The sequence below is a fragment of the Trachurus japonicus genome, chromosome 18 (assembly GCF_045865225.1).
Source record: "Trachurus japonicus isolate A0001 chromosome 18, Traja_1.0".
NCBI lineage: Eukaryota > Metazoa > Chordata > Actinopteri > Carangiformes > Carangidae > Trachurus > Trachurus japonicus.
Window position 1 is genome coordinate 18,202,273 of NC_140924.1, and position 24,380 is coordinate 18,226,652.

Sequence of the window (24,380 nt, forward strand, 5' to 3'; positions counted from 1 at the left end):
TTGAGTTGAGTTGAGTTGAGTTGAGTTGAGTTGAGAGAGCATCACTATGTAGTTTGACTTATGTGGTAAAGAAGCTTTTATTAATTCTATGCCAGTGCTTGTTGTTGTTTAGACAATCTTGTAGTTGATTGGATGCCTTGGAGATGTTATTTCATTGGTTTGTTTTTATATTTTTAATGTGTTGTATTTATGTGTTATTTGATTTGCCCTATTGTGCCACTTTGCACTTTATTGTAAAGCACTTTGTGATCAAAAAGTGCTACAGAAATAAAGATTACTTACGTGGATTACTTAAGATGCTCAATTATTATTATTATGAATTGAATTATTATCTATATAGAGCAAACAGCCTTTGCTACAGATCCAAAATGTCCCCCTCTACATGGTTATACTTCTTAACTTTCCTAGAAAACACACATTTATTTATTCCCTTAAAAAATTCTAAATGTTAAAAATATTTCCCACTCTTCGGGGTTGCGTGTAAAAGTCAGTTCAGTTCAAGCGCATCTTCTCTTGGGACACTGAGAAGAGAAGATGCGCTTGAACTGATTGCAACAGTCGGCTGCTCGCTGTCCTTCTCCCTTTTCCACCTGGTTAATATTTTAACAGAGTGATTCAGTGGATGATGTGTCGCTGAGTCAGAGGACAAACTCGTCGTCTTATCTCGAGTGTGTGAAAGGTCGTCGTTTGCAAACAGTCGCCGTGACCTGGGTCTTCCATGGTGTCTAATCGGTGGGAAACCGTCAGAGGGGGGAGCGGGTGTAGATATGATAAGGCTGCTGGTACTGAATTGTGTGTGTGTGTGTTTGTTTTGACTGCGACAGTGTGCAACACCCACCTTGTAGAACAAACAGGAGCCAAGAATAACATACAGACGCCTCAGGCCGAAAAAATCCTCTGACTGTAAAGACACAGAGATAAAAATACAAGATGATCTTGAAGCGATAACAGCGTCTCGTCTCCAGCATCAATAATCCCCTTATGGTCTGTTAGTTAATGCTGCTGCTGCTGCTGGACGTTCAGAAGGACAAGACAGGACCCATTAGCTTCTCATTAAAAATACACAACCCTTCTCCTCTCTCCTCTCTCTCTCTCTAGACAAAGCTGGAAGACAGATGGCGTCTAAAGTTAATGTCACTTAGACGCACTTCAGACAATAAAAGTGAGTCTCACCATTTCACCAAAATCTGACGACTCAAAATCAGAGAGAACAGTGTCCACCTCCATCTGTGGACAGAGACAATCAGATAGAAAGACAACACATGTTTACAAAAGTTATTTCTTTTTAGGCTGTGTGCCAACTTCATATTTACATATATACATTTATACATTTGTACACAAATAGACCTTGCAGCAGAGATATAGTCTTTATTATGGATGTGTAATTAAAAAACTAGAGGTTTGTTTTTAACAGGCTAATCTTTTGTGTTTTAGGCCCAATTTCTGCTTCATTATTGATTGTCTTTGCTCCTTTATTGATCCATTATGTTCATAAAACTCCTATTTGAGTTTCAGGTTTTATTATCTTATTTACTTACTTTTACTACTTTCTTTAGGTTATTTTATCTTAGCTTATTTTGTAGAGTTATCGTTTGGTCCTGTATTATCTATTTATTTACTGAGTCTTATTTGTTTTTATTGTTTTAATAATATTTTAAATCTATCTACTGTGTTTTTCCACATTTTTAAATTCAAGATAGCATTTGCTCAGTACTTAGTTTGTCATCATGTATCATAAGCACTGATTGTGTGAGTAGAGGTGGGGGGTTTGATGAGTTTTTTGTATGAAAAGTGCTATAGAAATAAAGTTTGATTTGATTTGATTTGATGAGTAAAGTTTGATCTTGTTTCAATCCAGCTGGTGTCTGTATTAAATCAGGTGTTATTTTACTGACTGACACTAGAGGGCGCTGCAGCCTACAAGTTCACACCATTCATTCACTCTTTGCACACACACACACACACACACACACACACACACACACACACACACACACACACACACACACACACACACACACACACACACACACACACACACACACACACACACACACACACACACACACACACACACACACACACACACACAGACACCCACCCACCTTGATTTCTGGAGGCAGCGTGAGCCAGCGGACCGCCGGCAGCCCGTCGAGGAAAAGAGTCCCTGAGACGTCGGTGGGCGGCGCCGAGGAGGCGTCTCTCAGTCGTGACGGCTGGATGAGCTGCTGGAAGAACAGGCAGAAGAAGTGGTCCAACCTGGGAGCGTGGTCGGCCTTGCAGAACGCCCTGCGGAGGAGACGCCGGACAAACCCTTCATATAAAAAAATCCAGCTGGAAATCGACTTTTATGGTCATTTTGGTTTATAACACACACACTTTTTATTCATTTCACTTTATATTTTTATGCATTAAGGCTTTTAAAATGACAAAAGAGGAAGCAGCTTGAGGCAGGAACACAGGAAAGCAGAGAGTGACAAACCTGTCCAAAGAGCCGTACATCACTTTTAGTGTCCGCACCACGTCGCCGACCACCGTCTGCAGATACAGCAGAGGGACCCTGCAGGGAAATGGGAAAATAAAAGTCAAACACAGACAAGGATGAACTTCAGCTTCTGCAGATCTGAAGCTTATCAAACTCTAAAACCCTTAGGAAAAAGTAGTTTATTTAGTTTAGTTTAGTTTAGTTTATTTATTTAGCACACAAATTTCAATGGTGCAAGGAGGGAACGAAGCCGGTTGGCTTGTACATAGGTTCCACCCCTATAACAAATTACAACAAGACAAATTTCAATGGCTAACAAATAAACATAGAAAAAAAGAGATAAAGTGCATACTGTACATAATCAATGTTATATGAGCAGAAATGAACAGAAATGAGAAAAAAATAAGGAGATAAAGTGCAAAGTGATTCGGTAACAAATAAAGACAATAGAGATAATATACAAAAAATTAATTAATTGAACTCATAAAAAGACAAAGTAAGGATGTGGGATATGGAGAGAGCGAAAGAGAGAGAGAGGAAAGAGTGGGAAATTCAAGAGAAGTAGTATACAAGTATACTCATTTTATACTAAAACTGAGGCAGTATACTTGGAAGTGTACTTTTGTAAACTTAAAATGACCTATAAAGTATACTTCAATAAACTAAAATGTGGACTAGAAGTAGGTATATACTTAGTACACCATAGATGAATGTACTTGTTGTATACTTGAAAGTGTACTTTTATAAACTTAAAATGTTCCAATTTAGTCCAAAGAAGTATTAAATTAGTATACTTTCTAGTATGCTACAAGTACATGGTCCGTAGTATACTTGCTATACTTATACTATGAACTTCAAGTATACTTAATAAAATGAACTTCAAGTATACTACTTTTTGCTAAGGGAATGATTGTCTTTTGTTTTGTTTTTTTCATTTCTACACGTGGGTGTTCTTCAAGAATCGATTCACGGAGCTTCAGGCGTGACTGCGGCTTCTTCTCGACCGTGAAGATGATTGATCGGGCTGACCTGGTTGTTAAAAATGAGAAGGTGGCTTATGACTCATCTCAAGAGCCCGTTTTTTACAAGCCCATGCTGCTTAAAGAGGTTTTTTATTCCTGCCAGCAAAAAAGGACAAAAAGCAGCACATGTGCAAGTAGAAACTGAGAAAAAAAAAACTGAAAACCTGACGGTGCTTTCCAATTGTTTTCACAGATTGTGCTCTTAAATGTTCCACTTCTTTAAAAATATTTAATTTCTCAAGCTCGCGTCACGCTCTGAGAAATTAATACAACATTATCATCGCAGAGATTTTTTAGCTCCGTGTCTGTTTCTGATCTCTTTTGTTGTCCATTCCTCGGGCACAGGCTCAGTCTCACGTTGCAGTAATCAATAATATGACGCGTGTGTGTGTGTGTTTGTGGTGACGTCTGCCTCTACCTCTCAGCTGGGAGGCCGATGACCAGCAGGTTGTTGCTTTCCTTCCAGTATCCCACATGGACCAGATGTTTCCCGAGCAGGAGCGATGAGCTGAGGAGAAGCAGGAGAGTAGAGATGAGAGAGGACGAGCGACTCGACGCTAAACGATGAAGAACAAGTGGCCGAACAGAAAACACAGGAGGAACAAGACAACGCCCTGATGTCCAAACCTTCTCCCCACTCACTTGTGTATTAAAAACAACGGAAAACTTATTATTATTATTATTATTATTATCACAAGGCTTTTGAATTATAAAGATTATGTTTTTTCCAGATGATAAATGAATTGCTAGAGAAAACTACACTGAATACACGAACATTCACGTCATTAAACGACCACAGCTGTCAAGAAGTTCAAGAAAATGTATCAACAGTGTGTTAAATAACAAAAAATTCAATTCAATTAAAGTAAAAGTTGTTAGAAATCATGAAGTGATTGGACGATCAACAGGATTCTGAGTTAAAGAATTTCCCCAAACTTTTATTTAACTTTATCAATTAACTCTTTGATATAAATTAAAGCAAAAAAAGAACTTTTGCTTCTATAATTTGAGATTTTACAACTTTTTCGACAAAAATAAAGATTATTTGAGGAAAAAAATCAAGTATAGCTGCATGATATGCAAAGCAAACAAACAAAACAAACATCATATTGCAATGTATGAATGGATATTGATCAGGGCATCTTATAGCATATCATTGTTATTGTTAACACTTACGGTGCTAACAATGCACAACATTGTCATCATTGTCAATAAAATGTAGATACTGCACTTGTACATAATGCGATTTTGATTACATTGTGATTAACTGTGTGTGCATTCCCAATAAATACTGAGAATAACTGCGAGTCGCCATCCAGACGCCAACATCAACACTTTGACCTCATCAAGAACAAATTTAAAGCTGAACACCTGATGCATCTTTACTCATTTTTCCACCTACACACATTAGTGACCATGAAGTGTTTATTATAGTGACGTGTGACAGTTAACACCCAAAAAAAGACAAATAAAAGTTGCATAATCACTATGTTTGGTCCTCGCCGCTCGCCGTACCTGATGATCCGCCCTCCTGTGACATTCTCCAGCATGTCGCACAGAGTGAGGAAGATCCCTCTGACTCCTTTCAGCTGAGTGGACGCTTCAGACACAGGGTACTGGTACAAGATCTCCTCCTGCACACACACACACACACACACACAGACACACACAGACAGACACACACAGACACACACACACAGACAGTATAATTTAGAATATCTGGTTTTTAAGTGCTGCTTTTTTGCCACGAAAATTATAGACGCAGCTGAGGAGAGAAAACCTCTGGTTAGCCAATCAACAGAAAATGTCACGTAAAAAATGTGAAATATCTGCCGCTGGATGAAAATTTACGTCTGCTCCGAGATGTGGCCAGCGCAGAAGAATGAAGTGGATGAAACCGCTCGGTGTTTGTCGTGTCACTTCAACAATGTTTGGCGTCAGTTTTCGCCTTCACTCAAAGAAATGTCACTTTGAAGATGGATGTTAGTCAGATGTTTGTCTTTCCACAGTTAGAAAAGAAAAAGCAGATCCAGGAAATTACAGGAATTCAACTCGGGCTCCGGGAAACTGCGCGTCTGTGCTCCGGGAAACCAGTCTGGATTACGTCTGTGCCTCGATGCCTTGATGTGTAATATGAACGCTTATCTCTTCAATCTGAGAATCTATGGAAAATAGTGTACTGTTGTGATATTAGTATTCCTCGCTGCACGCTCACGCAGCTTTGGAGGATAAACGGTGGGTAAAGAGCTGAAAGGGTCAGAGGACGGAGCGGGAGAGTGGGATAAAAATAAAAAAAAACCTTGAAAGAAAAGCCGCTTACAGCCATGGCAACCAGAACAAAGACGCAGGCATCCGGCTATGGAGGAAACTCACCCCAGGGTCAAAACCAGGCACAGAGAGACTGTGCTCAAAGTCTGTGAATGCAACATAGTAAAAACCCTTCAGTTACATCTCGTCTCTACATGGAGGCCAAGAAAAAAGGAAAAAAAAGAAAAAAATCAAATCATCACACAGCTGAAACTCAAAAATACCACCACACAACCTCTCCGCTTTCTGCTACTCTGCAATCAAAGGGCTAAAAAATCAAAGTCAGGAGTTTAGTGGGTTCGAGCAACGGCACTGTCATTTAGAAACATCAACCACCGGCTGATGTGGCTCCAGACAACCCGTACGTACTCAGTATCTGCACTGGTCACATGCAAAAAGAAAAAGAAATCTGGCTTGCAGAGCCACAAAGAAAACATAAACCCGCCAACACTCGTCCGCAGGGAAGATGTGATTACAGCACGGAAGGTGTCGGTCAGCAAATGAGTGCGGTTTCGCTGCTCAGGGGCAAAAAAAATATCACACACTTCAGGATTAAGGTTTTACTACAAGGGAGGCAAGCTGTGTGCCACCTTAAAAACACCGCTTCTCGTATGGATCCAATTTTAAAAGAAGGAAATATGTTATTTTGTTTATAGACTGCTGCACTCCGGCCAGAAAGAGAGAGAGGGGGGAGAAATGTGTGGATTCACCCGAGAGAGATTTAAGTTCACAGCGTTAAAATGATGCATCGTTTATTGACAGGAGTTGTGTGTCCTGCTCCTCCACTTTCTCTCGTCTCTCCTCCCGTCCTCTCTGTTTCCTGTCAGCAGCAGCAGCAGCAGCAGCAGCAGCAGCACCGGCGGCGGGCGTTGGACGGCGTCCAGAGCAGTAGTTTTTCTCAGAGCGTCTGACTCACATCGGAGAAATCCAGAGGCAGATCTCCACTCACTCCTCCACGTGGGATCTCCGACGCCACCGAGGTCGTTTCTCCACACTCGAGTATCAGGATAGGATTTGTAAGAAAGTGGATAATAATGAAACGAGTCTGTCGGAGCTTCGGCGGAGGCGCTCGCTCAAGAGTCGTGGCAGCGTTTTGACCATAAAGTCATAATAAAATTCCTCTAAACCAGTTTAATTTACAAGGGAACTGAACAAAATGAGACTCAGCATCAACAACAGCTTTTATATTCTGTCTTTTTCTGTTGATGTTGAGTTTGTAGGAAATATTTTAGCTCTGTTTATCCAGATTGTCACAGCAGATCTTTCCTCTGCTCATGCTAATAATAGCCTTTAATTTAAAGCTACGGGAACCTTTTTTAGTACCTCGACAGGAACTTTAACTTTAAGGATCTTAATGAAGCTCCTGCTCTACAAAACATCTCTGGTTTGGTTGCAGTGTTTCCCCATGGTGCAGGAGCTGAGGAGGTGGAGTTACACTGTCTTGTTTTGCAGCTCAGCTCCTCTGAGGTCAAGATTTACTATAAAGTCGTAATATTAGTCACTGGAGAGATTTCAAGGTTGCGTTTTTGTCGAGATGCACATCCACAGTGAACTCGGCCTGAGTGGAGGAGGCACTAGATCATTTCTTCTTGGTTGACCATCTTAAACAAACACTTACAAACACTGACTTACTAGTTCCTAGACTTGAGTCCCTGTTAAAGGGATGGTTCAACATTTTGGCAAATTCTCCTATTGCCATAATCCCTACAGTCATAGCAGTAGGTTCATTACCTTTAATTGTTGGTGCATGTTGTTTTGAGATTGGCGGGGCAGAGACGTGAGCTGCTCAGTGAACACAACGGAGGTGAACGGTACAGGTCCCCTGTCCCTCATCAAACTCATCAAATACACAATCCAACAACTCCAAAACGCTCTGGTGGACAAGTTGTGACCTGCACATTCACCACGCTATGAAATAATCATGTAGCATTACGAGATGGAGTTGTTTTCGAGGCAAAAGCAGCCGGAACTACTTTCCAGAAGCGCAAGTCTGAGTATTTGTTTCATGTGTAATGCTACATAATTATACATGATTATTTCATAGTGTGGTGAATGTGCAGGTCACAACTTGTCCACCAGAGCGTTTTGGAGTTGTTGGATTGTGTATTTGATGAGTTTGATGAGGGACAGGGGACCTGTACCGTTCACCTCCGTTGTGTTCACTGAGCAGCTCACGTCTCTGCCCCGCTGATCTCAAAACAACATGCACCGATAATTAAAGGGCATGAACCTACTTCTATGACTATAGGGATTATGGTGATATGGCGAATTTTCCAAAAATGTTGAACTATCCCTTTAAAATGGAATTAAATTCACACATTTTGTTGTCAAAAATCCCTCTCACCTCCTCCTGTGGCGACGCTGAGTCCAGTTTCAGCGACAGGTACATGACCACGTGTGGGATGTGTCCTATGGACATCTGGAGCTCCGCCGTGTCCTCGCCCCACAGGAGACGCACCAGCTGGCTCACCGGCGGCGACGCCTTCGTCCTACGGGCTGATGAGGTGTCGCCGGCGTTGCTGCTGTCCGCCGGAGCCACCGAGGTCTCCAAGGTCAACCTCACCTGGAAGATGTGACGAGGTGCAGAGAGAAAAGATGGAAAAGTGGTTTTTAAAATCCAGTAATGGATCGGAAAAGAGATCAGAAAGAAGGAGAGCGAGGAAAAGATGGAAAGGAGCTTTTTCTCTGTCACACAGTAATATCGTTGCATCAGCCTGCTGCCCACCAGAGCTTTCATTCATTCATTCATTCAGTCGCTATGGCTCCACATGATTATACTTGGCGAGGGATTTTAACACAGCTCATCAGTCTGGGGTGTGTGCATGTGTGTGTGCCATGCTTCGAGACGGAGGAAAAGCTCCGGTCGTTACAGATTCACTGAGGGGAAAAGACAAAAAAAAAGAAAGAAACACTGAAAAGCAGGACGGCGATTGTCGGAGAGAAAGTGACACCGACATCCAGACCTAACCGCAGCATAACAAATAGCAGGGACCGCTCCGTGTGTGAGTGTGTGTGTGTTTGACTAAATTAAAACCAGACCTCTGCAAGCCCAAAGAAAGAAAGAAAGAACGAGTGGCAACACAACAGACGGCCTATCCTCTCTCATTCGTGCAGTATTTTTGTGTTTTTTTTAACTTTCCATACCCCACTGTTTTATTTTACATTGTCATTCACAGCAAGTCGCAAGTGGAAACAGAAACAGAGCTGCATGGAAACCCAACATGCACGCACATGGAAACACGGGCAGGCAGGAGGCTGATGCATGCTGGGACGAGCAGCAGGCTGCAGCAGCTCGGCGGTGCAGCTCCGTTATAGGCTGCGTGTTGTTGACCTCACACTTCAAGACACTGCACGTCATGAATCAGGAGAAAGTTGAGTCTAAATCACCTTTTTAAATTTAAAATATAACCCCAGATTTAACTTCCTACAGACTTTGTATCTCCTGGATGGCTGAGATGAACTTACAGATGTGTATAAGGAGTAAATGTGTGTCGCTCTGTGTGCAAGCCAGAGGTTCACACACGGTTAAGTCGGAGGCTGTGAGCGGAGCGGAGCTGAGCCGAGGTTAACTCCAGTAAATTAAAACCAGAAGTCAGAAGTGAGGAAGATCCTAAAGGTCAGCAGAGCCACTCTGAAATCTCTGCTCAGGGAAAAGTGGTTACAGTTCCCACATGAATAAATCTCTACCTGCCTTCATATCAGTTACTTTGAGAAAAATCTGCTTTTTTTCCAACTTTGGTTTTATTGAGATTTTAAAGCAAAGTGAAAGATGGTCGACTTAGTGCCATATGGAACGGTTTAACGGCAATATATCATCTTATAAATCATACTAGATAGATGATCATTTTTTATGTATAGATCACAATAGATTTATGGTGGATTTATTTTATATTTATACAGCCTGAGTGTCTATCATCTGTGACGAAGGTCGAGCACAAATACTCATCAAATAAATCAAAGTTCAAGGTGTCGAAGCTTCATTTACAGTTTTTCTCAATTGCTGAAACACTAAACACTATATTGTCTGAACCAAATGCTCAGTGCCCTGAACCCATTTATTGAATTGGTCGCCCTATGGCAGAATCTTAAGCACTTTTCATCTAGTTAGACACAACTTGCAAACCTATTCTCACCCACTAACACACATTTTGCACTGTGATGCTCTTGTGTTGCATAATGGTAAGCACAGGCAGCAAAAGTGAAACTCGATCAAAGCACAGGTGTCTAAACTTAAACACAGCAACTCAAAATTGATCACACTTGTGGCTAATGATGTGAAGAAACCAGTATAAGCCGGTTCAGGGATCCCTGGTTGTTGAAGTTTTACTATGGTTAGAAACAATCAGAGAGGCGAAGTAGGTTAGAGTATGTAGTCCTGTGGCCTGACCCAGCCCTTTTGAAGTTGTAATGTGATTCCCATTTATATTTTGTGGTAAACAGGATTCGGAATTTTGTTTTGTTTTGCAAAATGCATTTTCCTATTGTGAAAGTAAAGATTATTTCTACAGCTTTATGATCTGATCATTGTGTTTTCCTTTTTTCTATGTTGTGTGTAATGACTGTTCAGTGGTGTTTTTCATTTTGACTGACTGACAACAATGTTTGGTTTTGAGCACGGTTTGAATAGTTTGGTTTTGCAGGAAGAGTCAGCAGTTTTGTGAATGTAGTCTGAAAATTGGGTTTTGTTTTGTGTGTTGTGTTGGGTTACAGTTTAGAGAAAAGGAGGGAAGGTTTCAAGAAATGTGTCTTAGCAATTGAGAAAAACTGTACATTGTTGACGTGTTTGTTCTGCACAGTTGCTTTATCAAAACTATTGATCGTTTTCTCCTGTTTGTTTAACCATGGAAACAAGCAAAACACCAAAGACAAAGCCATCACCTCATCGTGGCTCCTTCCTGGTTCAATTAACGTGTTAGAGTTAATGTGAGGGGTTTTTTTGCCCACATTTTTTCCCATTATTTGATTATTGTAATTTTTTTGTTTTGTTTTAACTCGGCACAGAAAGTCTGAGGAGTTTTGTCTCTCTGAGGCATTTATTGGTAGAAACGCTGCAAGTCAGACAGGAAAGTGGAGGTTCCTCTGGGATTTGACCTTAAACCACCAGAGACCTTGTTTTAACTGCCTCGGTGATATTTGCAAAACACAAATATGGTTTCTTTCATAGTTTTCCACACATAAGTGTTCTTCTGTTTGTTAACCAACCTAAGAAAACCAGTTAGTTTCACTTGCAGACTTCCAAAACAGTGAGGTCTCTGTTATTCTCCATGCTAGACCATATGGTGCCGACCTCAAAAAAAAAAGAAAAGATCATATTCCCTGGTTAAAAAAAATGTTGAAACTGTATTTTTCTAATCCAACGATCACTCCCAGGAGTCTCCACGGCCTGTCGGCAGAAACCGCAGGCCACACGCCGCTCCAGTAGGCGCCTGCATCTGGGCTCGCTGCCATTTTACCCATTTTGGGAGGATATTATTATTATTAAAAGAAGAGCGGAGCGGTGGTGGAGCGCCGCGTGCTGTACCTTTAAATCGGTGACTCTCACCTGCAGGAAAACCTCCCACACACCTCCTCTCTCTTTATTTTGCTCTTTAGGGTTTTTCCACAAAGAAGGCAGGAGGATGAAGCTTTGATTAGACTTGAAGTGAGGAAAATAAACTCAGACGTGGAGTGAGAGTGGAGATGACTTTCAAACGGGGCGAAATCTAAATTTGGGAAATAATTGGATAAAGAGGCTGAGTCGGCTAACTGCAGCACTTTCTCTCATCATAAATAATAAGGATGTGGTTAGACTGGAGTGTGCGCTCACTGAAATTCCAGTCTGTTGATGTCAGTCATTTAGCGCTCGCTCATGGATGGACACACACAGACACACACACATTAACACACACATTAAAGAGGAACTGCAGATCGTCCAGGGTTAATAAAGGGCACAGTGGACTGACTTTAATACTAATATTTGCTCCTCCAACTATAATAAGTACTGTCTAGGGTCCATCTGGGAGGGCTGGCGCACAGAAAAACCACACTCCAACACACACACACAACAATCATTCTGTCAGCAATACAACTCCATTTCAGGTTTTTTCTGAAAGTCATCGCGGAGCCTGAGGAACCTTGTATTTTTCCAAAAAATCTCCCTCACTCTTTTTTTTTTCCCCCTCTTCTACGATATAATTTTGTCTCTGACTACATCTTCTAATCAGCTGAGCTTTCAATCCCACAGCAGCTTCCTGTGGCACCGAAAAAAGAGTCGCACCACAGGCCCGTCTATCCGCTCGCTGCGCGCCCATCACGGCCTGTCATTTGCAAATTCCTACTTTTTGATGGTCTGCTGTTGAGTGCAAACGCACAACTGAGGCTTAGAGACTATGGATTTTTTTTTTTAAAGCTGCCGATCAAAGGATAATTTCTCAGTAATTGAGGGTTTTCTGATGTTAAGCGGCGCAGACTTCTGCTTTCTTTATGCATTTTTGCATCTTAGAAGAACCAGCGTGTTTCAAAGTGATTCAACAGCTATATTTACTGCCGCAGTCGGCTGTTTGTGTTGAGCTTTTGAAGGATATTGAAGCCTCTTTACAGATTTAGAGGCTAATTCAATAGAGTAGCTGCAGATATGAACAACTTGATTTATTGCACGGCAGAAAACTACAAAACTGTTTGCTTTTCTTTTTTTTTTGCTAACCTGTGTTGGTCCTGGGATGCAGGACAGAACCCTCTCGATGTTTTCTGAGGACACGTCCACGTCGTCCACTGCTACGAGCACATCACCTAGAGACACAGACAGGAAACATTTAACCGCAGGCAGCAGACCTGAATCTAGTAGTAAATACTAAATACTAACAGATTAAACTGCTTTTAGTTTGTTGAACCGGCTCAGTCACACATAAGACTCATTTGGGCACAAATCTTAAAAGGATAGTTCAACATTTTGGCAAATTGGCCCATTGCCATAATCCCTATAGTTCTAGGAATTTGTTACCTTTAATTGTCGGTGCAAGCTATTTTTAGAATGGCAGAGCAGAGCTGCGAGCTGCTCAGAGCTACGCTATGGAGGCTCATGGGATTTCTTGGTTTCCCTCATCAAACTCATCAAATACACAATCCAACAACTCCAAAACGCTCTGGTGGACAAGTTGTGACCTGCACATTCACCGCGCTATGAGATAATAACAGAACGTTACCAGACAGAGTTGTTTTAGAGGTAAATGCAGAGACTGCTTGAGGAAAAACTTGAAAAAGGAAAATTTGCAAAGTAAAAGAAGTGTGTCTTCATGTCTGTCTGCAAAAAAGGTTATTTTGCAAAGACGACACGGTCGATATTGACTGATCTAAGGTCTGACCCAGGTTAGGCTTTTGGGGAATTAAATACTTAGAGTGAGTAATATTCACTTGACTTAAAGATCACTATTTCTATATAAGGTGTATGAGCTTTTGACCCATGCACCGGCCTGTGTTGACCTGTAAACGCTGTAAATGACCTGTAAAGAGCTTCACCTGCTTGTGTGCAGGGAGGCACACTAATATCTGAGCAACAGAGCTATTTCAGGTATTTAACCACTCTAATTGTTTAAGTATGTAGCTGCGCTGCATAAAAGCTTCTCTAAACAGTAACTCATGTGGGTAGTCGTTTGTGGCGAGGCACAACTGGCATTCCTCTGTCGGCTAGTAAAAAACTGCCCAATGATTAGCCCAGATAGAGGAAAATCGCTTCAGAGATGCCCCGCTTTCAAACGGGGCAGATTACCGTTTCTAAAACGGCCGAACCAGCTCTTTAAGACTCTCTCTAAAGGTTTTTTACAAATACTGAATATAGATGTTCAGAGTTGGCCTCGAGAAGTAGCTATTAAACATGAACCGTGCGGTTTTACAACACGGCTGAAAGCTGAAACCATGATAATGATCTGTATTACTTTGTAGTTGTTACTATGGATTCAACACACTGGAAGAGCTCGGCTATTATATAGACATGATGCAGAATAAAGAAAAGGCCTCAGTCCCAGATGTAGCCCGGTTCCTTCCAGTATTTTCCCTCCAGAATAACACAAATCTCTAGTTACCTTCACCTCATCTACTTTGTTTGCATTGTCACAGCTGACTTGATTAGATGTTTTGTGTTACACTCATTGTTTAGGCTTTGGGTTTCTCCTTCTCTAAAGAATATCTGTGTGTTACTGTGTAGTAATAATTGCAACCCATGCTTTGGCAGTGTTTTTGTGCGGTATGGAAATGAATGAGTCAGTGCTGGTTCGTGACTGTTATTGAAATCGTATCTGCTGCGTAGCTGCATTTTCCCGGCCTCGAGGGTAGTAAGCTCTTTTTGAGAATGGAGAGAGAGTAACCTCTGAGAAAGATCGGCCACAGATACTATTTTTATCCAAATGAAATTTCCATTTTAAGCTTAAGCTCCTCAATTCATAACACGTCAGTGTCTAGTCAGAACTTTTTAACAGGCCTCATAGCTCTGAAGCTCCCCTGAACCAGGAGGGTTGATTCCACGTCTTTGCTCCTTGTAATCTTCCTAATGTGTTGTTGTTTCCTGGGAAAGTAAACGGCCGTCTTACTATCGGATTAATGGTCTTACCAATTAGGATTTGGCCACACTTGATGGCTGGGCTGTTGGGTATTAATCCATGAACAGTCAGTCTTTCTTCCCGTCTGACAGCTGCAGGGTCTGCATGTCCTCTGCTCCATGAGGGACGATGCACCACCCCCAGCAGAGCCTCCAACAGGCCGCCGCTGTCCGAGAGCGGCGTTGATGAACCTCCGAGGCGTTTAGGGTTGAGGTAGACGCACACTTCCTTCAGCTGCTGCTGCTGAACAGTCACCCCCTGCTTTTGGCTCGGCTGGTTCTTCAGGATGGACGCTGGCGGCGATGACGTCGAGCTGTCTTTATCCTTCCCTCCTCCTCCTCCTCTGCGCTGAGAAGGCCGGCGTTTTCTCCTCAGGATCCTGGCGAGCTTCTTGAGAGCGGGCTCGCCTTTCGTCCGTGAACCGCACCGCTGCTTCTTGTTCTGCTCCGTGATGATCTCGGCTTCCTTCTCGCTGAAGCGGACATGATTGGTGGAGACGCCTTGGTTGGAGTTCACCTGGGCAAGCGCGGCCTCCTCCTCGCCCTCGCTCAGCTCCAGGTAGAAAAGCTCGCCGTTCTTCTGGATGTCGTCGAGCCACTCTGGTTCCAAGTCACTGAGAGAAGACAAACAGAGCGTTGATCAAAACCCTACATACCTATAACCTACATGTTGTTCATCCTAATCCCAAAATATTCTTTACTTGGCTGCTTTCGATGGGTGCAATATACAAAAAAATGTCACTTATGCCTGCAATTACATCCATATTATCAATTTCTGCTCATAGAGATATGAAATATCCCCTACATATGTGGAGAACATGTTTCCAGACTGATGGGAAGAGGAGGTATTACATGTTTGTTTTTGTTTTTACAGTTACTTCTGCTATTTTTTGTATGTAAAAACAAAATAGTTGAACTAAAAGCTCCAATATATACAAACCATAATCACGTACTTAACCAAAGGGTGGGAGTGAATGGTTGATATTTTCTTTTGGTTTCTCTTATTTTAAACCTGCTGTGGCTGGCAGCTTTGACATCATATCCTTGGATTTGACGGAGGATGACAGGAAACATACAATTATTTATGAAGCCTGACCACCCAAACTGAAAACCCTCTGCAAAGCTATGAAAAGCCTCATTTTACAAGGACATATAGGCTACAAACAAACCTATTTTTATCTTATATAAATCATCTACAGCTACACTAGACACCTGCAATTTGAAGCAGCTTGTAGTGTCATCTCTTCTTTAGCAGCTTCGTAGGACTCCATGTTGTTTTCCTGAAGAGCAAACAGATGGTTTGGTTGTTTCCAGTCTGACCATAAGTCAAACCAGCGCCTCACCACGACGCCAAACTTCACTTCCAATTAGAAAAGTACAAGAAAAAGTCTAATTCTGCTTAAGACCCACTCTCAAACTTACAAAAAGGTTGTTTTTCCCTCCACATCTTGACCAGCCCCACATTATAAATAGTTACTGTCTGATAAATGCCCTATTAAACCACTTTCTGTTCCCTTCAATGATGCTGTGATGTAATGTATTTATATTATGCTTGATATTTGTTTTGTTTTGTCTTATTTCTGGACAATGGTGGGACTACAGGTGGAAATTATAGTTCCTCCAGAGCTAAATCTGACGTATTGACAACAAATTATGTTGTATTTTTATGCAGAGTCCCCCTTTACAAATAAACGATTAAATGAAAACAAATGAAATGGAAAAACATTCACAGACTGACACATCTGGACTATTCTATCTCACTATTCTATCTCACTTGCTCTTAAAAACCATCCTGAAACCTCTAACACGTTATTTTACTGGCAAAAAAAACGCAAATAAAGTGAAGTTTTACTCGGAGTAGTCGGAGCTGCTGCAACTCGATGATTCACGGTCGCTCCCGCCGTCCTGCTCGGTCTCCTCCGCCTCCGTCTGACCGACATAAAGAGCTCTTTCGTGGCGAGAAGAAGCAGCGGAGGCCATTTGGGGAGGAAAAGTATTTAATTTCTTTTTTAGCCAAACAAACGGTGATACTCTCTCGCCATGTTGTTAGCGTCAGCGAGCCTTCTTCCTCTTCGCGGCCGGCCATCACGTGACGCACCGGCGCGTCATCTGATTGGCTGACGGCGCAGTTGCCCCTGACAACGCAGAAGCTTTGAGAGAACGCTGGAGCAGGAGGATCTTTATCAACTGAAGATCTGTTGCCATTAAATAATGCAGCAGCACTTGAGCCTGCTCAAATTATATGTAAACATTAACAACAGGCAGCTTTTTTTCAACTAATTAAAACCCATCTAAGCCTAAAATAAATAATAAAATAAAATAAATAAATAAATGCATGAGAAACACACAACCACAGCCCACTTTCTTTCTACAACAATGAAAGCCATCGAAGAGAAATGCAAATTGATGCAAAAACAGCCAATTATCCGGATATGTCGAATTTCTAAGTGCCACTGTAAATGCACTTTTATTTATTGATATTTTAGCATTGTTTCCCCCTATTCCCACCTCCCTGCAGGCTTGCACGAGGTTTTTAAATCCCCTCCGGTATTCAGCAAACCTCTGGCAAAGTGCCTCTGGTCAAACAAAAGTAAGGCAACTTTAGCTTTGTTTAAAAAAAGAAAAGAAACAAGCAAACAAACAAAAAGAAAAAGCAATACTTATAGGCTATTTTAGTCTTTACTGACCTGTAGAGGAGAACACTGCGGATGGAGTCGAAGTCCTCCAAGTTTTGAGAGAATGAACTTCCATCTATAGAAATGTTAAACATCATTTGCGTTTCATGTTTTCGCCGGGATGAGTGCTGCTGCTGCTGCGTTAACTTGACGTGTCCGGTTTTTGCAGCTGCTGCATAATGAAACTCCAGAAAGTCTGCAAGAAAAAAGTCCGAAAACGGTTTGACCTCCTGACTGAGCCTCCGACGAGATGCAGATTAATTCCTCTCCTGACCACACAGCAGCAGCAGCAGCAGCAGCAGCATGCAGGCTGCAGAGCAAATCCTCATCCAGCTTCTCACGTCAATCAGTGACACAGAGAAGTGAATGGTTCAACAATATTCAAAAGGGAGAAGAAAAAGACACTGGTGTGTGTAGGTTTTTTTCCCCCCTTTTCTTTTTTTCTCCTTTGGTTTTTGGTTTTTGTCAAGATCTGAGTGTTTCTCCAGGCCAGCAGAGCAGAATTTGTCCCAGTGGTTTTTTTGGCAGGTGGAGTAAAACCCCGCCTACTCTGGACTACCAACAAGAAACTCAGCAGACAAGCCCACTTTGTACTTTCATAAAAAACAAAAAAACATTAAGCCAGAGGAAATAATGCTGCTGCACCACGTGTATCATTGGCAAAACCATACTCAATCAACGCAGGACACTGTATATTAGGACTATTATGTAATTGTTATTGGTCGATTCTGACTACATGCATGACACGTTGTAAAAGGTAATTAGAGCTATATTGGGCAATTTTCTTTTGTACTAAATCATAATATGCAAGCAACTAAACCTAAAAATTCCCAAGGTAGCTATCAAACACCAAATCTGACATATAGGCAAACTACCCTATGTTAATAAAAGAAACCATCAGCAATAATTGCACACTTGGCAGCTTCCTTTAAATTTACATAATTAATAAAGGCACTTGGATGAGGCAGGTAGACAATGATAAAGCAAACAGCTCAGTGTAAAGCAAACAACTGATCCAACACAACAACAATATAACAACATTATGACTACTACTTCTAATTATAGTCATTAAAAAAATAGGAATAATAATTATAAACTGTATCACATGAGGTATGAATTACAAAGCAAATTATTCATGAAACATCTACAACAACAACAACCAATTAATAAACATAAATAAACAGCTGAGATGAACTTTATTATGACAGCTACATACTATATGTAAGGTGAGGATTGCATCTCAGAATCAGAAATGTGTTATTGCCAAGAGCAGTAAAGGCCAGTTTACAGCACAAGGAATTTAAAAAGAGAGTAAAAGTTAAAAATAAAATAAGAATTACACATATACTATATAAAATGTATATATACAGAATACAGACAATTAATTGTGGAAACTGTTGTAGTTCTGCATCTCTATTATTCTTTATCCTCGGTACCTAGTATAATAACTCACACAGAACTTAAACTGCGATATTAGTTAGTTAAGTATCATTATTGTACCATGTTAGTTTTTCACATGTATGCACTACCACTCTGATCATACTCCTCCCCTCATTGTCCTCGGAGAAAACAGTGAACGGTCATCAAAAGCGAAGAGCACATGAAATAAATCATAACTCTTCGCCCGCTTCGCGCTCAAGGAGGAATATCACCAACTCATCATCGTGGTTAGCGAGACCAAACACTTTAGAAACACATTTCTCAAGCCAGAAACTATAGAAATGATCCCTGAAAGTATAGTCTTAACTTCTACAACATAAGTCCCACCTACTAGTATGAAGCTCATGGACATCACAGTCATGGTGCTGGAACCGCATGACTCGTGATGCTAAGTATTAGATGAAAAAAATAATCGCAAATAAGGCACATATCGATAACTATACAGATAAATCAATAAGTATTGATCAACACGTTTAAGAACATTTGAAAACTGTTAATAACAAACATTTTGGCCTTTTAAAAATGTTTTTACACATGGTTATACCCACAATACCAGACACAAATCTACACACTATATGTGATTTAACGACAATATATTAAGTGTAAATAATGTATAAATTGTCTTTTTCTAACATACCGACAATCCCCCGCTGCCTCTCATTGGCTGCTGCGGTCACATGGGCGGCGTGGTTAGCTTCAAATGCTAACAACAACCGACATGTAACTCAGATTTTTATCATCTAAACGTTACAAACTCTTTACAACACATCTATATGCTGATTACAAGTGTCACATAATGTAAAATGTAGCAGGGTAGAGACAATGTCATCGAAAAGGAGACGAGAAATCACATTTTAACGTTAAGAAAAGCTACCTAGCAACGTGTAGAGACGTGTGCGTCAATGTATTTGCTCCCGACCAGAAACGCGGCTGCGCGATAGTTCCTACACATATTTAATACGTTTAATACCGGCAAGCAATAAGACAAATGATTTTTAGGTTATAAAACAACAAATAATGTTCACACCTACGCCGATGCACCTTAGTAACAAGATAAAAGATGTATTCAGCGGCAGGCATCTACTTTTTGGTAGGAAAAGACGATAGAAAATGGCACATTCCCAGTTTGAACCGGTTGTGGTGTAACTATCATATTTGTTTTACCTTGGGACTTTGTTTAAGCTAGTGGGAGTTAAAAGTTAAAAGTTAATTTATTTTTTATTTTTTGATTCACCCTCACTGGTTCGTATCGGTCTTACATCGCCCTCTTCTGGAAAACAACCAGAAAAAAAGTCTATTACACCAATGGTGATTATAAATAAACAAACTAAACATGAAAAATACCAAACAGGTAATTTATGTCGGTATGGGCAGATCATTTCCTTTATTAACAGATACTTTTCCTATTATTATATTAATTTCCCTTCATTTTTCTCCCACCCCGCCCCTTTGTTTACTCTGACGTCATACGCACGCGACGCTCGCAAGCGCTCAACCTGGAAGCAGCTGCTCGACATGTGAGTGTTTCTCTGCTTCTGTCTTAAAATAAGAAGTTCATTCCTCTTCCATTTAACTATTCAGAGGATTACAGAAGTGTCTACGATGTTGACAACAGTTAACTTTCCGATAGTGATAATAGTATCAGTTTTGGCCTCACATAGACACACACACAGAGACAGTTTGTCTTGTCTTCTGTTGACTGAAACCTATACTAATTTCTTTAATACGATATGTGAATACTAACGTGTGTTTTTTTTTCTCTTTACTTATTCATTAATTCATTCATTCAATGTCAGTAGATTCAGATGAGAGCACCAGGCTAAAATGGCAGAAGTGTGTGACATGCAGATGAATGGAGTTTCAGAGGTGATGGATCTTCTTCACATAGATGTAGAGACTGATGTGGTGGACAACAAACCTGGCAGAGAAGATGCGCTGTGTTCAGTAAGTGTGTTTGCTATAAGCTTTCACATTAAATAAGGACTCTTTAAAAACAGGTAACTTTGCATAACTTTGCATGCCATGATTATAAGGAGAAAGGCTATATAAACCAGCAAAACATGTAAAAGGCAAGACAGCACATCAACACCTAAAGTGCATTGTTTGTGTAGTTGAAGTAATGTGACACAAAGTATTTTAAAAGCTTATGTGTCAAGATCAGAAATCAACAAACATCTGCAGATCTATTTTCCTTACGTTTGCACTGATGTCTTGTAATCCACTCTCCCATTTTGTAGTTTTGCTGAAAATGCTCAGTCATAACAAAGTTTTTCTGCACTTCTAATGTTTTCCTGTTTGATAAAAAGAGGAATGTGCTGAGGAAGCAGCGCAACTGGGAGAGGCAGCTTGCTGCAAAGAAGAGCAAGAGGAAAGAGGAGAAGCAGAGGAGGAAGCTGAACCGCGAGCAGGAGTCAGGTAAAGAACCAGCAAAAAGAAATAAACCATAATTTTGTTTTTCAGGAAGGCTGAAGTTGAAAGTTACATTTCGTTGCCTTTTTTTGTTTTATAATCCCAGCATCTGTCTCCCCTGTGCTCTTTGTCACGCAGGCGCCAGTGCAGAAAGTCCTCCGTTTACCAAACGAGTCATGAAGGCGATCACCAAAGAGCGTTTAGCCGAGGCTCAGTCCACAGGCCCCAAACTCTGTGTTGACCTGAGTATGACCGACTGCATGTCCGACAAGGTAGAAATTCATGGTTTTGTTTCACTTAATAGTGCAGCAGTTGCACACTTCAATTATTTACGTGTCACTTTGTTTACCCACCTCTTTTTTTATGTTTCAGGAGGTAAGCCGCCTGGCTGGTCAGTTGAGGAGACTGTACGGGTCGAACAAGAAGGCAGCTCGACCGTTCCACCTGTTCCTGACAAACCTGAGAGAGGACAGTCGTCTGTACAGAGAGTGCATACGGATGAACGACGGCTTCCTCAACTACATGGTGAAAAAATAACTGTTCCTGTTGAGAACACCTTTGAAATAAATTCAGTGTATTGTATATGTTGTTTTTGGTTACTTATATTTTAAATAAGGAAACAAACAAAAATTCTGATATTACATATTATAAATATTCTGATATTTGCCAAACTTCATCAACCACGACTCCAAAATATTATCAATATTAGGAAGATAAAAAATGTATTTAGCAAGAATTGGCTAGTATATGTTTACAGTACTGTTTACAGTCAAATGTTTTCATGCACTGTAGGCTAATTTTTTAAAATATTAAAAACCCGGGTGACATTTTTGTGGAGGATGTTCTGAAGATGCAGTTTAGCAAATTTAGTGTCAATTGAGCAAAAATTGTGGTAGAAGAAAGGTTTAATAATTTTTTACAGTGATGGACTTCATAATTTGCACTTGATATCATTGTACAAAAGCTTCTAAAGTATTGGGGCTACAAAACTGTAGCACATTCAGTTGATTTGTTAGGAATTTTCAAAGTTTTAAAATGTATTTCTGCAAAGTTTGGCGATTTTTCATGGATAGGAAGTAGGATTTAGGATTTCGGAAGAATTTGTGAAAACAACAGGGTCCTGGCAACTTAGGCTGCTTGGCCACTAATGACACTTTATTTTCTAAGGTATTTTCAAGAGCAAGTGAGTTTCACTCTGGAATAGTTTGGAAATTTCATCCTTTTTCCATTGCTGGTTTCAGATGGAAATAACAGAGGAAAGCTGCCTGGATCTTTTCCCTGCAGCTTCTGTCATCTACCTCTCTCCAGATGCAGAAGAAGGTTTGAATGATCTGAATTTATTGCATTTTAAAATCAGATTGATTGTTGATGTTTGATTGTTTATGCACGGTCGCTAAAACCTTCAGTAGTTTTGAATTTTATAGATTCATTTTTTTTTTAGTTGAGATATATCTTTTGACCAGCAGAGGGTGTCACGCACTCACAATAATGTGTCAAAAAATTGAATTGAATTACAACCGTTAGTACCACTATAAAGGAAAATAAACAAATGATAATAATTATAAAGAAGGCACATTTATTTAAGTGTTATTTTTTAAGATTGTCATTCTCATGCAGCCGAAGCAAAGGAGAAAATCTATGTATTGTTTAATAACCCTTAATATTTGCATATTAAGTGCTGTCATCTATTTGATCTCCTCTTTTATTTCAGCTTTAGAAACAGTGGACTCTGACACAGTGTACGTCCTCGGTGGCCTTGTGGATGAAAGCATCCAGAAGGTGTTGTATATATAAATAATAACACAGCAAATATAATCCACTTGTTCAATATGCCCAGTGGTGTTTGCTGTTAATGTGAGCTCTTCCCTGCAGTTATCTAAACATCAGGTCTTGCTGTTTTGATTATGTCCATGTGTGTCCTGTGCAGAAGCTGAGCTACTCACGGGCCGGAGAACTGAGCGTCCGCACCGCGAGGCTGCCCATAGACGAGTACATGGTGAAGAAAATAAACGCCAAGAATTTCCACTCAAAGATCCTGGCAGTAAATCAAGGTGAGCAACAATCCCGTTTTTTGCCTGTTAAGGGTTTTCATGGGAGTTTTTCCTCAGTCGACGTGCGGGTCTAAGGGCAGAGGATGTTGTTATGATGCTGTGTAAAGCCCTTTGAGACAAACTGTTTTTCTAACCTCATTTTGTTCTTACTAATGAAGTGTCGCTCTCTCTTCGTCCACAGTGTTCGACATCTTGTTGACTTTCTGTGACACGGGCAGCTGGACACAAGCCCTGCAGGCCTGGTTCCCTCTGGGGAAGGGTTATGTTGTTGCACCAGATGATTCCTCGCCGCTTCCTGCAACACAGACTTTGGATTAATGGAGTTGTTTTCATTTCAGTAGCTCATGTGGACAGTGAGAGAAGACAGCTACGTTTATGTGGTATTTACCTGTGAAGAGCTGACACACTGTGATTAGCGCCTGGTTCAGAAAAGACAGCAAACTGTTGTTGACAAGTGAGTTTTACACTGACACCAGCTAATGCCTTATGTTGGTGCCCATCTGACTTCAGGAACAAAACAGAAAAACTACTTCTTTAGATAGTTAAATGAAGTGGTGGTTTAGATACAGATACAAATTTGTGTTATTGGTTTTCATTTGCACATTATGCCGGTGATATCCTGTCACCATGCCGGTCAGAGTCGGCCTCCGTCCTAGTGCGTTTCTCCTTTTTCACGCTCAGAGCTGACTCAGGGGTGGGGTTGGATTTCCAGTGGATTTCCTAAAGAGGATATGAAGTGATGACCTGTGTTTTACTTTACCACAAGTGCTGGTAAAAGGACTTCCTACAGAAAGAGTCATTAGCTACTTGAGAAGTTTGGCTGGGCCTGAGAAAATGAGTTATGTAATCCTTCCGAGCCAGAGGAAAACTCGCACCACTGTTATTTTTCTGCAAAGGAGCTATTTCCTAATCTTATGTATGCATGTGCTGAATTGTGATTTTTAAATGTGGTTCTGTTATACTTCACGTGACTTGATTGATTTGCTTTTGCACAAAATATCTGGATCTCAAAAGAAATAATGCCAGCGGAGTATCTGGGCTTGTCAAGTGGAAGGGAAGTAGATTTTTTATTCTTGTTAATCTTACTGAAGGATGAAGGGAGGAAGATGATCTATTCCAGACACCCCCAGTCTACCACAATCTACATGATGATGATGATTTAGGGAGAGGGATTATTCCCACAGGAAACTCCTCCAGTTAGTATTATTTTACTGTATATCTCATGGGAGTTGTGAGTTGCAACATTTCCTTAATTAGATACTGATCATTGCGTCTTATGACCTTTTTTAATCAGGGTGAATCAACCTAAAAACAACTCATCAAAGTGTGATGAAGCAACAAGATAAAATCTACACCCCTGCAGTGACAGGATCGTCTTGCACTGTTGCAGTGATCCGGAGATGCTAAATAGCACTTGCAAGT

At 40.8% G+C, this 24,380-nt stretch overlaps 2 protein-coding genes and 1 non-coding gene across 5 annotated transcripts in view; 1 reads left to right on the top strand and 2 right to left on the bottom strand.

Moving 5' to 3' along the window:
• The window catches only part of intu (inturned planar cell polarity protein), a 24,127-nt gene extending 6,844 nt beyond the window's left edge, over positions 1-17,283 (bottom strand). The window contains exons 1-10 of one of the 2 annotated variants that reach the window (XM_085760273.1): positions 17,071-17,283; positions 14,396-14,997; positions 12,497-12,582; positions 8,159-8,377; positions 5,023-5,141; positions 3,926-4,015; positions 2,483-2,560; positions 2,106-2,289; positions 1,174-1,227; positions 839-901 (exon numbers count right to left, since the gene is read on the bottom strand). In XM_085760273.1, the coding sequence (XP_085616399.1) occupies positions 839-901; positions 1,174-1,227; positions 2,106-2,289; positions 2,483-2,560; positions 3,926-4,015; positions 5,023-5,141; positions 8,159-8,377; positions 12,497-12,582; positions 14,396-14,997; positions 17,071-17,156 (1,581 nt within the window). In that variant the 5' untranslated portion in view covers positions 17,157-17,283. Of the gene's footprint in view, positions 1-838; positions 902-1,173; positions 1,228-2,105; positions 2,290-2,482; positions 2,561-3,925; positions 4,016-5,022; positions 5,142-8,158; positions 8,378-12,496; positions 12,583-14,395; positions 14,998-16,235; positions 16,458-17,070 lie in introns of those variants that run through there. The other variant, XM_085760271.1, reaches the window with a different exon arrangement.
• A 1,302-nt stretch (positions 17,284-18,585) lies between these two features.
• LOC146969085 (small nucleolar RNA U3) lies at positions 18,586-18,802 on the bottom strand. Its single transcript, XR_015034349.1, has one exon. It is a non-coding gene; the product is annotated as a small nucleolar RNA U3 (small nucleolar RNA).
• A 1,195-nt stretch (positions 18,803-19,997) lies between these two features.
• On the top strand, positions 19,998-23,501 carry trmt10b (tRNA methyltransferase 10B). 2 transcript variants are annotated; one of them, XM_085760277.1, is made up of 9 exons: positions 19,998-20,015; positions 20,298-20,442; positions 20,805-20,913; positions 21,046-21,179; positions 21,280-21,432; positions 22,149-22,227; positions 22,619-22,686; positions 22,835-22,958; positions 23,140-23,501. In XM_085760277.1, exons 2-9 carry the CDS (start codon positions 20,323-20,325, stop codon positions 23,274-23,276), a joined length of 924 nt encoding a protein of 307 aa, XP_085616403.1. In that variant the 5' UTR covers positions 19,998-20,015; positions 20,298-20,322; the 3' UTR covers positions 23,277-23,501. The 2 variants fall into 2 exon arrangements, with proteins under 2 accessions (XP_085616403.1, XP_085616402.1); XM_085760276.1 differs by lacking the exon at positions 19,998-20,015 and having other exon boundaries at positions 20,295-20,442.
• The last annotated feature ends 879 nt before the right edge of the window (positions 23,502-24,380 follow it).